The 16108-nt window shown below is 45.4% G+C and overlaps 1 protein-coding gene across 2 annotated transcripts in view; it reads right to left on the reverse strand.

The window, feature by feature from the left end:
• Positions 1-16108, reverse strand: part of GRIN2B (glutamate ionotropic receptor NMDA type subunit 2B) — a 418289-nt gene that overhangs the window by 43163 nt on the left and 359018 nt on the right. For both annotated transcript variants that reach the window (XM_045466383.1, XM_045466384.1), the window contains 5 exons: positions 14193-14395; positions 13242-13413; positions 12870-13023; positions 9386-9511; positions 6623-6852 (listed from right to left, as the gene is read on the reverse strand). In XM_045466383.1, coding sequence (XP_045322339.1) covers positions 6623-6852; positions 9386-9511; positions 12870-13023; positions 13242-13413; positions 14193-14395 — 885 coding nt within the window. The remainder of the gene's footprint in view (positions 1-6622; positions 6853-9385; positions 9512-12869; positions 13024-13241; positions 13414-14192; positions 14396-16108) is intronic.

Consider the following 16108-nt stretch of genomic DNA (forward strand, 5'->3'; position numbering starts at 1 on the left):
ATAGCAGAGGTCAGAAGTAAGGAATCCTGTGTGGGAAGCCATGGAATGTCAGGAAGCAGGTGGCCAAGGGGACAGGGGGCCAAGGTGAAGCCTGATTCTGTGGAGAGGCACACAGAAAGTAGAGAAAGGAGACTCTGGGCTCCCCTTTGGAGCCCAGCAGTCAACACCAAGTCATGTGCACCCTGGAACTAGGGTGACCACTGCAAAGTCCCACTGGATGCCTTCGTCAAGTCAAAACTGGACTCAGGAATTAGGGTTCGGGTAAAAAATGGACTCAGGAATTAGCAAGAGGCAGAAGCAGTCCCATTCTCAAATAAAATTAGAGAGGTGGTCATAGCTGATGCTGATCAACAGAACTGGGCTGGGCAAGCCCCAAGCTTTGTTCTGGATCTATCTTGACGAAGGCCACCCTGGAAAGAATGAGGGATATTCAGTACTTGGGGTGACAGCCCACGTACAATGTCATATTGGTTCTGGTAATAGAGCGACAAAGGGGCAGGTGCCCCTTCCCCTACGCACGCATGCCATGTGCCCTGTATTCGCCCAGGGTCTGAGGAGTTTTCTTTCCTTACCACATCCTCCAGAATTGCTCTTGACCAGCTGTTACAAGAGGACCAGTTGCTTGACAGCTCCACAGGACTCCCACGCAAGAAATCACACCCTATTTTGCTCAGCTACCTGAAGGTCCGGCACAGGCCCTCGTTTCTAGCTCCCTGGCTAGTTAGTCATGCCTGCCACTTCCCCAAGTAAACTATTTTTGGCTCAGTGTTCCGTGATCTGACCAAGAGGGTCAGGCCCAAGGTGTGACAGATCCAGCTTGAGGTCAGCTGTCTCTCACTGGCTTTCGGCCTAAAATTAATAGGACAAGGAAGATGCCTCTGCACAGTGGACGGCACAGCCCATTTTCCTCATGTGCTCTAATACCATCCAAACATTACACGTCCGTGTATTGTGGTGTAAATATGCTTATCGCTAGGCTGGTTTTCTTCCAGAATGCATATCGAACCTGTGTGCATGTGGATTTAAAAATCCTACACTGTCTGTATTCCAAAAGGATAGGAGATGACTTCAAGATCCTATGAGGCTTCACAGAAACTCAGAATAATCATTATCTAGAAAAGCCATAGGCCCTCCCCCAGTGGTTAGAAGGCTGTCCTGATTATACCTTCCATGTTGCAAGCAAAGGAGGTTGTCCTTGTTAACTAGACAAGCACCTTTTGGACATTTTACAGTTCATAAAAAATTCCTAGGGTTCCTGGAAGAAAAAAAAACGCAAAAAACAATGTGGGTGCACGTCACATTGGTGGTGAGAATGCGTGAAGCAGGACGCAGCCAAACACGCTTGGAAACCCCATGGTCGGATGGCGGTTTCCAGCGAACTTCAGTCTCTGCCTCCTTGCGGGCTTTCTTCACCCCATGACTCCGTAACTGTCCCTTCTCTCTCCTGCTGCCACCCCTCTCCCCTCCTCCAGCAGGGGCTGAAAGTTCAGGGTCACACTGGGCTCAAGCTAAAGTCAATTTGTGGGCCATTAACCTGCACAAGTACTGGAAATCACCATTATTCTCGATGTAAAGTAATGCCTCGGAAAGCCTTCTTAAATAAAGTGCAAATGTTAAGATACTGTCTAATTACTGTGGATCAGTTCATCAGATAGCTGCTTTTTGGTAGAGGAAAAGGATCTAACGTGTTATGCTTTGACAAGGTAGATGGGAGGATAGGAAGGAGGAGGATTAACGGAAACAAAGCACTGGGATCTAACCAGGATGGAACACTGTTTAAGGGCCCTAGGCAGCGAAGAACATCAAAAGGGAAATTACTTAACCTTTCCCACTTCAGTTGCCTCATCCACAAATGAAAACATTAACAGTGTCATTACATAAGATAATCTATGTAACGTAACTGGCATTCTGCCTGGTTTGTGAGAGCTGAAAACAACGTTCGCAGAGATATTATTGTTGAAGTTATATTAATAATAGCGATGACTGTTATTACCATTATCCGTAACAGAAGTAGTAACAGTAGTCCTGGGGGTGGCGGTGTATGGTGACCTGAGGGTTTAGTGGGCCTGATACAGAAAGTCACTAAGTTAGAGAACAGAAAATGAAATGAAAAAGTGGGGGCAGGGTGTCAATACCAATCCTTAGCTACGTCATAACTTGGTCTGGGATGAGCTACGAGGGAGAAATCCTGGCAAAGTGATTTTAGAGCCAAACACCCAGGGACTCAAACCTGGCTCTGTCACTTGCGAATGTGGGACTTTAGGGAAGTCAGTAAACTTCCCAGAGTCTCAGTGTCGTATTTGCAAAGTGAGAATGATCATACCTCCGTGAAGAATACACATATAAGATACAGGTAACGTGCATAATGGGCCCGGTAAATATGTCCCTTCCTTCACCTGGTGGTCAGGCTCTTTCCCCTCCTTTCTGTGGCTGGCGGGCTGCAAAGTGAGAAATCCATCTGGATAGGTGAGAAACAGTAGGGTGGGCTCTTTGTTAAGAGGAGAAAGATGTCACCAGCTTCCTTACATTTTCCTCCCACTGGGGGAGCCGAGGGAATGTACAGTAGGGCGGCTAAATGTTAGAACTTGCACCCATATTTAGTTACAGCATGTAGTGGGATAATTCTGAATTCACTGATGTAATGTGCTAGTGCACAGTGGAAGCCATCCAGTGAAAAGGAGCCCCAAAATAGGTTTTCATGGAAACTTAACTCTGAACACTCTGATTTTGTGCCTTACCATAAATGAGATCTGGGAACGTTTCTCCGCCAAAAAATTGAAGATAATTTCCTAAAGATATATAAATTTAATGGCTATAAATGCCATCTCCTCATCACCGCAAGATATCCACCATTTGATTTGAGTTGTATGGAAGATACGCCATCCGTGACAGCGAAAACAAGTTTAAGAAATCTCTTCCATTTCAAGTGTTACTTTCCTTGATGAAAATTTAACTGCACTGAAAGAAGAATCTTCAAAATCGCCTCATTTCTATTCTCACTGCTGCTGTCTTGACAACTTCATTCTTTACATTCTCTTTTTCTAAATTCACAGAATACACTTGCTGTCATGCAAAGTCAGGCCCAAGACTCTGTTTTCTAAAGGTGTTGGGAAGGAAAACTAATACCAATTTGGGGATTATAAGCGCACTTCCAGAAAACCCTCTTTCTGATTTGTATTAGCATTCCTGACACTGATACGCGTTATATGTCATTAGTTACTTAAATGTTTCCTATAATTATGTAAATTATGTCACAATTTCTGGCAGGATGCTTACACTTTACTATTTTGTCATTTGCAAAGTTCTGAAATGTATCTGATAACCATTTTCACGTATTTTCAAATTACACAGTTGTGAAAGGGTTCTTGCTTTCTTGTTGCCTATAATGCTTAGTCCGGTGTTCTGCGCGAGAGCCTCTTACGTAAATATATCCCATCTCCCCCTCTCCTCACGGACTTTTTATTTTTTTCAACGTTTTTTTATTTATTTTTGGGACAGAGAGAGACAGAGCATGAACGGGGGAGGGGCAGAGAGAGAGGGAGACACAGAATTGGAAACAGGCTCCAGGCTCTGAGCCATCAGCCCAGAGCCTGACGCGGGGCTCGAACTCACAGACCGCGAGATCGTGACCTGGCTGAAGTCGGACGCTTAACCGACTGCGCCACCCAGGCGCCCCTCTCACGGACTTTTTAAAAATAAGGATAACCAAGTTATTGCCGCTGCCCTTATGGGAGTCATGGTCAAATGGGGGAGATACAGTTAGGTAGAGGCCTATAGATTATTACACGATAATGTGGAAGACAGGTGTTATTAATAAAGGTATGGATGACTGCCACGTCAGTGGAGAGTATGACTCACCGGCCAGATGACCCAAGGAAAGCTCTACAAATGAAATGACCTCTAATCTGGGTCTGGAAATTTCAGTAGGAGTTTAGTGAGTGAAGTCAAGAGAAGAACATCCCAGGAAGACGCACACACAGAGGCATGGCTGGCAAAGATAAGAAGTCTAGGAGGCCTAGCGGGTAGGCCGCAAGACGCTAAGCACTGGCTGACGAGACTGAAGAGCTGGAATACACTGGAATCATATGTAAAGGCCCTGAGAATAACAGTCCGTATTCTATAAGCAAGGGAGCCACTGACGTTCTTTAAGCAAAGAACTGATGGGATCCAACTTTTCAGAACATAACCAACGTGGCGTGGAGGACAGACAGGTGCACAACCTCTTTGGTTTAAGCAGCCTAGAACGATATGTTCTTTCAAAACCACCGAAGGGAAAACGGTCTCCTTGCACCTTAATTATGCTTAATTCACATAGAAAATCGTATGGTTGCTGCCAGGTGGCTCGTGAATGTATGGGAAAGATAAAGACAGTGCCCTAAGCAATTCTCAGAGATACTTGAAGAAAACCAAATGATAAATATGGTGGATCCCTCACTTAGTAGCCCAGAGCTCCAAGAGGGACTGTGGTCCACGTACCTCTGCCATACTACTGACCGCATGGCAATATGGTCCCACCATATTCCGTGTGGGGACATGATCGACCAAGCCTCCGCGGAGCCTGATGAGAAGACACGGTCGGCCACACCTCTGGCAAATCCACATGTGAGGACACGGTCCACCATGCTGCTGCCACATCCGTGTTTTAGGACGGGCACAGTCCACCTCATCTATGCTACATTCAAGCGAGGAGCCCTGAGGAACTAGCTGTTCTTAGCCCTACTGCTGCCCCTGTCACAGAAACAGGCACAAAAATTAGTGTAACAGGGGGTGAAGGGAGGTATGTAATTCAACTTTTCTGAGTCAGGATCATAATGATGAAAGATGTGGACGAAGGACCAAAGAGAAATGTTTAAAATGAACTAAGTAATAAATTCATGAATATATGAATACATGAATAATAAATCATGCGTTAGAAGAGCGAAGTAAATAAAAACTTAAAAACAAGGAAGAAGAACTACAAAAGAGGTATTATTTTTTAAAATGAAGAAAATAAAGGGGGTGCCTGGGTGGCTCAGTGGATTAAGCATCCGACTTTGGCTCAGGTCATGATCTCGCGGCTGTTGAGTTCAAGCCCCGTATCGGGCTCTGTGCTGACCAAGCTCAGAGCCCGAGCCTGCTTCAGAATCTGTGACTCCCTCTCTCTTTGCCCCTCCCCTGCTCAGGCTCTGTCTCCTCTGCCTCTCAAAAAATAAATTAATGTTAAATTTTTTTTTTTTAATGAAGAAAACAAAGGAAGACAATTCAGAGAAAGAGCTAATGTGAAAAGGTAAACACAGGGAATGAGCCTCATATGTACATATATATATATATATATATTTTCATTCCCTTTCTCACATGCTTTTGAGTGTTGTTGGTGAGCAGAGGTGAGTAGATGGAGAAATCAGAACCTATGCCCTTCCTTTTAACTCTTCTCAAACCATTTGCCAAGTGTTTAAAATTTTATTTTGGGGAAACCTGCCCTATGTTAGAAATCATTGACTCTCTGACCTATCTGTTCCAAACACAGATCTGTCTATATCTTGTAGTTTCATCCTGGGGAAAGGGGTGGGAAATCACATTCTCTAAATCTTTTTTTTAAAGTTTATTCTATTTATTTTGAGAGAGAAAGGGGGGAGGCACAGAGAGAGGAAGAGAGAGAATCCCAAGCAGCCTCCACAGGGTCAGTGCAGAGCCTGACATGGGGCCCGATCTCACGAACTGTGAGGTCACGACCTGAGCTGAGATCAAGAGTCACACGCTCGACCAACTGAGCCACCTGGGTGCCCTTCACATTTTCTAACTCTTGAGGAAACACAGGGTGGGAAATCTGTTGTGGGTGAGTCTCCGGAATGATGCAGGGGCATCCCCGAGTCTTACTGGCCATTCCGTGGAGGTAGCTCCTATCCCTAGTCTTGGACCCTCCCAGCTATCATGGCCTCAGGGGACAGATGGCCCACAGAAACCGTGAAGCTTCAGGCAGACCTGGAGAGTACCGTGTGTAGGACAGGTTTGGCACATCCTCCTCCAGGAAAGATGCAAACCAGCAGAGACTCTCGTTCCTTTCTTGACTGCACAGCCTGGCAGGGGGCCTGCCATGGGTATGGGGGCCACCTATTCACCAGCACCACACGGGGCAATCGTCGAGTTAAATAGCAGTTCCTCCTCTTCAGGAATAATGCGTACCACCCTCCTGCTTAGCCCTGGGAACACACGGGTGTGCAGATGAACAAACGGAGAGCCCACTGGGCGGAAAATGAAGGCCACAATGGGCCAGCACCCTCAGTGTGGGTGCCGGGGGCGACCCTCTAATAACACACCAAACAGGCAGCCCTGTGCTGACGGGCCACCCAAGCACATCCGGCAGGAGGCACCATATACTCAGAAAGCCACGACCACACCAAGCCGCTTATTTGCAGCCCAGGGTGTGCTTTTGCCAACCTTTCACAAATCAGAAGGCGAATGTGAAGTACTATTATTTCAGTAGGGACCCTGATTTTTGCTCCCATATCCCCACGTAAGGAAACACAAGAAAGAACTGCCCCGATTCCAAAGGTGGAGAAAATTAACAGGTATGTGAGGACTTTCGAGTATGGCTCAGAATAGGACTGAGGGCAAGATGGGCAGTTTCAAAGGGTTCTCTTACCTTTTTGTCACTCAGGCCAGAAACCTGGTCCACATACTCCTCTTGGATCATGAAGGCAGCTAAGTTGGCAGTGTAGCTGGCCAGGAAGATGACGGCAAAGAAGGCCCACACCGACACCATGATCTTGGAGGTGGTCCCCTTTGGGTTCTGCACGGGGACGGAGTTGTTAAACACCAGACCCCAGAGTAACCAAATAGCTTTGCCGATGGTAAAAGATGGGCCGCCTGGCTCTGCCATGACGAAAAGACAAGGGCAGAACGTCAAGACAGAATCACTGATTCTATATACACCTACAAATACACAGAGCTGGTCAGTTGCTGCTCAGAGCAGGAAATCCCCCAACTAAGATACAGACACTTTTAAGTTGACAGCTTGTGCCTCTCTTCTCCCGGGACCCTCAGGAAGGCAGAAGAGGGTTCTTTAGAAGAAAATCCAGGGGTCTGGGGTGTGCGTGAGATCCTCCTCCAACTAATGTTCGTGATTCAGCCCGGGCACCGGCTTCCTGCCCCCGTGTATATGAGACCCTCAAGATCACATCAAAACTGAATAATAACAAAGGCAACTACCCCACTACTGTCACACTTGTGCCCTTATTACCGTTGTTCCTCAAATTAATATTTGTACCAACCAAGAAAGGATTTCCACTTTAGAAAAAAGGTCCACAAGAACTGTGTGGACTCTTCTACCACTGTCATGGACCTTCTAGAATTTTATTCACACTGATGCTAGATGACTTTGAATGTCCTTTATTCTAATTTTTCTTTCGCTTCTAGCACTTCGCAGTAAATGTTTCAAAGATAACCTTGACCCCAGTCCAATGCCAACACATCCCAATTGTTTCCTATCATGGTAGCTTCTGTGTAAAAGAGTATCAGGAAGCCCAGGGAGGAAGTCACAGACACCTGGCTTTTGCCACACTATCTGAGGGCAGAAAAGTAGACTGTCTTTGACCTCTTCCCCCCCAACCTTTACGCACACCGTGCCAGGGCTTCTGCCCATAGATTTACTGTGGCCTCCCTGCTTTCAGGGCTTGGCGATGGCAAAATCTCGCTATGATGTAGCCCCTCCACTGCAGAAATGAACATCTGCCTGCACAGTTTCACAACACATTAGCACACGTCTTATGATGCTATCTGTGATCCTGATAGCATCTGCTCTGACAACTAAATCAGTGACTACACATGTCAAGCCCAGTGTCTAACTGTGCACACACATCTGTGCATGTGGACCTTATTTCATGGAGCAGATGTGTAACTAAAAAGTTGTTCATAAATCAAAGTGTTGTACATTGCAAAATGCCCCAAGGAGACTTGATATTTAAAGTGATCCCGTGTTGAGTTCCTTCGCGAAGACAAGCGTCCTTTGGTAAAATCAGTAATCATAAGCCCTTGCTTTGAATTTTGTGGCTGGATTCTTCACCTCTTTGATTTCTTCAAGGTGAAGGGACAGCATCCACTAACCTCAGTTCTGGGCACTGTCAACATATGTACGTCATTGTGTGTTTCTCAGAGGTTTCACTTGTTACTAATGCCCCTCAGGATGGGGAGTAGGTTCTGGTTCTGGAAGACCCTTGGGAACAGGCACAAAGTCCCCTGACTGGACCCTATTGTGGAGACATTCAGACCTCCACTCCAGAATGCATGAGCCAAATAAGAAGGTAGGTCTGCACCCAGAAATACCTCAGGGCAGGAGTGGTTTACCGCCTGGACTATGAAGTCAACAGACTGCCGCCTAGCACCCCAACCCCAAAGGTTCTTATTAAATTGCTGTGGGGTGGATGGTTATTCTGTTATGCAACCAAGGTAGAAAACCACTATTTTGAAATATAGTAGTGGTCCAAGATCCACACTGGACTTAGGGAATCAGAATATTAGAAAATCAGGTCGAAGCACCTTTGTGTTTTAAGTGCCCCACTGATGATTTTTTTGTGTGGTGCAGGTTAAAAAAAAATCTTTCCTCTTGGAGGCATAATTTCAGAATAAAGCTCACATTCTGGAAGGGAGAAGACTCAGAAAAAAGTGTACTATTTCCTAATTCTGGGGTTTTCAGAAAGTTTTGGAGGATGTATTCACAAGGGTCCCACGGCCCCCTTCAGAAATCTAGTAAATGTTTTGTGAGGTCTCATAAATGCCTCACACACATGGGCAGCCTTCATATCTCTTGACCCACTTAGCCAGAAAATTGGACTGCCCCCGACAATAGCTATGGGTCAGAATTGCTATCCGTTGGCCATTTTATTTCAAACACCCAATGTCTGTACCCCCTGGAAGAGGGATCTGAGTCAGGGTCACATGCTTTGGAGATCTTGTACCTCGGCGGTGGAGAACTCTTTCAGCCACAGCTACCCTGCATGTACCCTGGGGCAGTCTAAAGTTTTTATTCTTAATATACGGGTATATCTGCCTTGTTAGTCCATCTGTTCAGACAGACTGCTCACCGCCTAAGGTTATCAAAATAGTTTCCTCTGACATGTTTATGCTATGCGGATCTCCTGCTAGCTTTCCTCTCGTTTACCCCCGGGGTGGAACTGGGCTTGCTGGGTGAGGCTTCTGCCAGCAAGGGGACATACCGATTCAGACTAACCTCTTAATTGGGGTATTTCTAATGAGTTGCCAAGCTGTTGACATAGAAGGCTGAGGGTTCGTTTTCGGAAATGGATGAGTTAGGGAAGGGGCAGACACCACAGGAGGCATACAGAGGCCCGGAAGTGACAACGAGAAAAAAACAGAACGCAGAAACGCCAACGGCTGCAGCTGGCCTTACCTCTGCCATCAGCGAGGCACCTGTTATAACCCACAGGGCTGAAGTACTCGAAGACAAAGACAGCCACGGCTGAGACGATGAGCAGCATCACGAACATCATAACCCATACGTCAGCACTGAATGGCTCTGGGGAAGGAAAGAAAAAATCAGTGCTCAGAATTAAAACAGAGCAAAAACAGATTCTGACTTATTTGCATACCCATTTGCTCAGGCAACACGTGTTTTCTGAGGGGAGAACAAACCACAGTTGTGTTGTGTCCCTTCAGAGAGCCAGGGCCTGGGCAGGGGAGAGGTGAGAGGCTATGTCTGGGTGTCTCCATTGCCCTGTTTCTTTTCTTCCAGAGAAGGAGAGCTTCTTGCCTCTGAACTTTTTGAGATAGTTTCTGCCATGGCCAGGAAATGCACAATTACAAGAATAACTAGATCTGGAGTAAATGAATCATATGGGTGTGGTTCATGGCGTATGTTCTCACCTATATGGCTGGCCACACCACATGACGGAGACCTGGACAAGCTTTCACCAATGCTTCCCAGGCTTGCGTGCAAATTCATTCTCAACAGGCACGGTCACTACTTCCGGCCTAACTTGGTTCAGTAATAATTACATCCAACGAACAGCTCCTTTGCCCCCTTGCCTCACCTCCTCTAAACTTTCCAGCCTATATTTACTTTTCAACCCTCTTTATTGTGGTGGATTTTATTAAACATCATTAGGGTATGAGAATAGAAGTCAACGTCCCCCCAAAAAAAAAATTGATCCACCTTGACAATCCGTGACTGTCACGGTGGGGATGCAGCAGGTGACAAGGAAACTTGTTTCAGGTGTAATTAACAAAACGACTACAAGCTATTCCCTAACAGTGAGTGAAAGGGGTTGATAGGATAGGACCAGGTAGAACAGCAAGAGAGTGCTTTCTTTAATTTCTTTAATCATTCTTGCTGAATCCCTCCCAGCTGATCCAAACCTCTCTGGCTTAGACGCGTCTAGAAATTGAACACCATATTCCAAGAGCCACCTCACCGAAGGCCTACAAAAAGGGACAATTGCTATTCTTTCCCATGATATGATGTTCCCTCAATTGTGTCTCAAAATAGTTCTGGCCTTTTTAGCTGTCACATCACATTGTAAACTCATAACTAAGTGAATTAACATACTGTTTTTTCCATTTCCCAAATCATTAATAAAGATGAAGTTGAAAAAAGGGGAAAACTGGCTAGAAATTAGAAAATATCTTCTTACTTGAAATCTCGGCTTTACTTTTGGACTTTTGAAGGGAATTATACAAACCCGGTCACTTAACAATTTAAAAAGGACCTCGATAAGGCACACATCCACTGTGAAATGTAAAACCTTTCAGTGGCAGCCAGAGATGTGAGGGTAACAGGTTTAATTCAAAGCTTCGATATGGTGGAGTACGGAAGGCCCCTCCCCTCGGCTCTCATGGACTGCAGTCCTATCCAGATTAAAGGCATCCTCTCTGAGCTTCCTTCTCCCCCACTGAGGCGAGGGCAAGTTTTTGTGTACAAAATACAACAAGCATTTGTATTGGTCTTTACAATTTAGAAGGTACTTTCACCGTATAGTTTATATAATCCTTATAATGGCCCTTTCATTATGGTATCACCATTTCTATTTTACAGAATGGCAGGGCCAGGTTATAACCTGAGGTACTCTGGGGCAAAGCGTATCTCTGCCCACCACACTGGTTCCTGATTTAGGAGTTGCACTCTGAAATGGCTCCACGGCTATTGGAACACAGGCTCTGAAGGCAGCCACCTCTGGGCTTTAATCCTGGATTTGCCAGCTATGAACTGACAGATTGTTGGAAAATTGCTTAACAGATCTAAGATTCAGTTTCCCAAGACATAAAATGTGTATAATAATGGTATCAAGGAGATAATATACCAAAAGGATGTACAGTATTGCTTGGAAAACCACATAATAGGTGTTCAATAAATGTTGGCTTCTTTTACCCTTGTAATTAATTGCTTCTCTTCCGAACACACACACACACACACACCCTGCTTGGCACTACTGTGTCATTTTAGGGCTTTGCTGATATATCACTGGTTCTTCCAGTTCAGAAGCTGAGGTTAATGCTATATTGTGGTTAGAATTAGAATGCACTTTTGTCTGTGTCTCTTAATGTTCCAATTATCCTTGCAAAGTAAAAAAGAAAATAAAATACATAAAGCTGCTATGAGGATTAATGCATATGGTGTGTGCTATCTAATAGTATTTCACATGAAATTGGCAGGTCCAGAATTTGCTCTACTCTAAGAAGCCTAGCTGAGAAACTCGAGTAATTTATGGAAAAATTCTATGGAACCTATAACTCTATTTTATAGTGCATTAATTAAAAACTTCCCCTTTCCCCCACTGCCTGCCAGATAGAGCTTAAAGAAGTATCAGTCAAGGTCTATTCCAATATCCTCATGAAAAAAAAAAAAAGTTGAAGTCCTTCAGAGAGTCTGTGACTCGTCCAAGGGCTTACAGCTTGTTTATGTCCAAGCCAGGCCTCCTGCCTCTTAGCCCAATGTCCTGTTTTCAAGGTGACATTTTATTTTCCAACCCTTTGCTCTCACGGCCTCTGCAAAAAATATGGGGTATGAGCTCACAAAGGACCTCGTCTAATTGAAATCTTGGCCTTATCTCACCAGGGCTTATATCACATCTAAGGCTTTGACACATAAGCGATGCTGGAGAGCAGCGAAGTACAGAACGACATGAGGAAGGGCAGGGTAAAATGGGAGCGAGCATCAGATCAGCTGTATCTCTCAAAGCTCTGAAAAATGTATGTGAAAAAAAAAAAGCCTCTTTTGGTAGCACCGACTTCAATCTTTGAAGATAATTAAAAAGGCATTTCAATGATATCTAGAATTAGAAATTATTTTTTTAGATTTTTTTAATGTTTTACTTAATTTTGAGAGAGAGAAAGACACACAGAGTGTGAGCCAGGGAGGGGCAGAAAGACAGAATCTAAAGCAGGCTTCTGGCTCTGAGCTGTCAGCCCAGAGCCAGATGTGGGGCTCGAACTCACAAACTGTGAGATCATGACCTGAGCCGAAGTTGGACGTCCCTAGAATTAGAAAGTATTAAAGCAGGAAGAAGTACCCTCTGAGATCAGCTAGTTGAAATGCCTTCTTCTACAGACGAGGAAACTGAGTCCCAGGATGGAGCACATTTGCTCAGGGTCAAGTGTGGAGTAAGTTGCAGGAAGGAGACCAGAGTAGGAACCCTGATTACTAGCCTAAAGCTGTTTTCTTCCAGGGTCCTATGCTGTCCTATCAATTGTTTTTGGGTATTCTTCAGTTTTTATATTTGAGAATAATCAATATTTAAGTCCCCCAAATAAAATGGGCTCCTAGCAAACCACCTCCTGACTGAAAGAGCCTGGCCACGTGCTCGCTCCTTCACTTAATCCTCATACCAAGTATCTGTCCTTACGTCCACGTCCTTCACACCAGTGAGCATATCACTTACCTAAGAAGGCAGAAGGTGAGACAGTCCCATTGCTGCGTGACACCATGACACTGATGCCGGTCTCTATGAAGGGCACAGAGAAGTCGACCACCTCGGATCGCTCCTCATTGATGGTGAGTGATCCCACGGCCATATAGGCCCTCTTCATAACCACCTGGGAGAAAGGCACAGTGCTTCAGGTAGGGCACTCAGGAAGGCCAGGGGCCACCGCAAGGAAAATACAGCCAGGCAGTGGTTTCCTTAGTATAGTGGGAACAGGAGAGCCTGTTCACGGTTTTGTACTTTCTAAAATTTACAAATGAGCCTCTTTTTATATTAACATGAAACAAAACCCATGAAAAATGGAAACGGCCCTTACTTTCTGACACTCACCTCTCCAATCATACCATTCCAGGTTCCATTGATTTTCTTCCCATGCTTGCCATTGGTAACCAGGTAAAGATCATAGGTGAACTTCACAGATTTGGAAATTTTCTTAAGGATGTCAATACAGAACCCCTTGCAGCACTTTTTGATGTAACCTGGCTCCTCATCTGTTTTGTTCCTAACCGGTTGAAGAAACAAACGAACAAACAAACAAACAAACAAACAAAACAAGGCTTTATACAAGAGGCAGCTTTTATCCTCTACCATTCAAACTCCAACCCCAAAGCAGGGCCTCCCTTTCACAGCTCAGCACAATGTGTATCAGACCCGAGTGAGGAAATCGATAGACGACAGAACTGCAATTCGTTCATTAGCTCATCATGGTGAACAACGTTTCCTCACAGTTTTTAGTGCTCCTTTGAAGTATAATGTACATTAGGAAAGCGCGCATGTCCTAAGGGTTCAGTTGGAAAAATCTGTATACATTCAACCTGCCCATTTAACCAGCACCAAATCCAGGTACAAAAAGTTACCCTCTTCTTCTCTCTTCCAGGCACTTCCCACTCTCACCAAAGAGAACCATTATCCTGACTTCTAACAGTATAAATTAGTTTTACCCATTTCCAAAAATGTTCCTAAATCTCAAAACTTCGGGGCATGATGGCACGAACACCAATGCAAATTTACATCTCCTAAATTTCAGGTCCTGGTTGTTGAGATCAGGCAAGGCCAAAGATACGTTAGCAGAGTTAGCAGTAGTTCTCCCAGGTCATGATCTGGACAGACCCAGGCATCACACCACAGGTCTGCTAGTAATTCCACGGCTCAGTAGTAACTGACAATTGAACACGGTGCCCAATTCATTCTATGCCTCAAGTCCCAGCCCAGGCAGGTGCTGACAGCTGTATGAAATCGGACTATCCCATGCCACCCGGAGCACTGGGGAAGGGGCCATACTCAGAGACTATGCGTTTTTGGCAGGGGACTGTGTTCCTCATGCAGGTTCCACTCAGAGGGTCCACGCTTTCCACAATGACAAAGGGGGCCTCCTCCAGGGTCACAATGCTCAGATGGTCATCCTCCTGTTCTTCTGTCTCAGGACACATTCGGGGCCACACGTAGTACTTCATCTGCAGCGACTTGTCTTTCCACTTCCCCACCTGCACAGGGGTAAACAAAAGACTCAGAAACCACTGGCAGAGACCTAAGCAACCTCTCCTTAGCATCACCCAGGAGGCTGTTAAACAAATAGAAACAGACACAGGCATTGTATGTAACAGAGAGGAAATTCTTTTTAACCTATATGCCCAAAACGAGACTACCATGTCCATACCTAAGAAAGGTAATATATTCATTTGCTCACTCACTTACCAAACATTAGAAGAGGATCTACTATATGCTGGGCATCCTTCTCAATAAACCCTGTGGCTCAAAGAAGCATGATTCTGCCCTTTGTCAAGCTCACATTGAATGAAGGAGTCAGAAATGTAAACAAATGTTTACAGTGATAGATGGTAAGTGCTCAAACTGAAGCCTGTATCAAGGGCTGGGAAGATGCCAGAGTTTCCTGACTTGTGCGGCTGGCGCTTTTTTCTACTTAACTGTAACAAGGAGCATGATAGTGAGAGCAGCAAATAGCTCCAGAAAGGTCAACAGAATGACTGGAGCAAATGAGCCAGAAGGATGTGTTTTGGCTTGTAACAGAGGTCCAGTGGGAAGCCATGTGGAGAACTGGGCAGATCTGAACTGGAATAAAATGATAAGTCAGGATTAAAGAACACAGCTCCGCTGGGGAAGGAAGTGTGGGTGGGCTGGTGGCGAACGCCATGGGTCAGTGCAGACATGCACCTGCTGGGTTGGGTGGGGGCACCGGGATCAATCATACAGGTCTTCCTGTGTGCACAGGTGGTGTACCCCCACTTCAGGGTGCACCATTCAAACATAACTCCGGCGTGAGAGGTGGGTGCCCCCTGGAATCATTCACAGGGTGGCCCTGCTACCAATCATCAGGAGAAATGTGTGGGTTCCATTATCTTTTAGAAGAGCCATTCATTCCTGTTTTTATAATGGAATCTGCATGACTTTGTTGGTGGGTGCCTGTTCTCACTCTGCCCTTGAGTTTCCTGAGGAGGGAACACCTTTTCATCTTCTACAACCAGACATCCTCAATTACCACAGGAATTATGGACTGTAAGCTCCTGCATTTTCCCAATCTATAATTTCCTCCATGCAGCAATGCAAATTAGTAGCATAAGTGAGGCACCAGGACTACAAAACTACTTAATCATTAACTACATAAATCAACGAGGAGCAACAAATGGGCAGTACTTCATGAATTTTCAAGCAAACGGGCTTAGATTTCCATATTCCTACAAAACCAAAATTCCTTCGTGTCTGCTTTTGTCTGCCTAGGTGTCTACCTAGTACCTCCCTAGGGGTGGTTTATATCTCCCTCCAACCTGTGTAGCAGGGGCTGCTTACTTTCATGCCCGTATTAGGCCTGCACGGCCACTGCCCCGTTTTTACTGCATCGCTACAACAACGGACAGTGGTTTGGTGTCCTGGGCCAACCTGTTGGGCATTAGCCTTGGCGCCAGTTTTCTTCCAAGTGCATAAACCATATTTCGCTTTTGCATTCAGAGTTATGCACTGGACCTAGAGTTGGCTTTCCTTTATGTATGTAGTCTTCTCCGTAGTGAAGGTCCCATTTTGGTGCAAGTCTGTTTTTCTTCATATTGCTAAGAGTACTTATTTCTAAAGCAGAAATATCCAAATAGCTTCTCAGCCACGTGGGGATATGGATGCCTTCAGCTAGTGGTTACAGGGGCGGCGGGACTCGGGGGCAGGGAGAACCCATCGTGGAAGCCCGTGAT

This window comes from Leopardus geoffroyi, chromosome B4 (assembly GCF_018350155.1).
Source record: "Leopardus geoffroyi isolate Oge1 chromosome B4, O.geoffroyi_Oge1_pat1.0, whole genome shotgun sequence".
NCBI classification, from domain to species: domain Eukaryota; kingdom Metazoa; phylum Chordata; class Mammalia; order Carnivora; family Felidae; genus Leopardus; species Leopardus geoffroyi.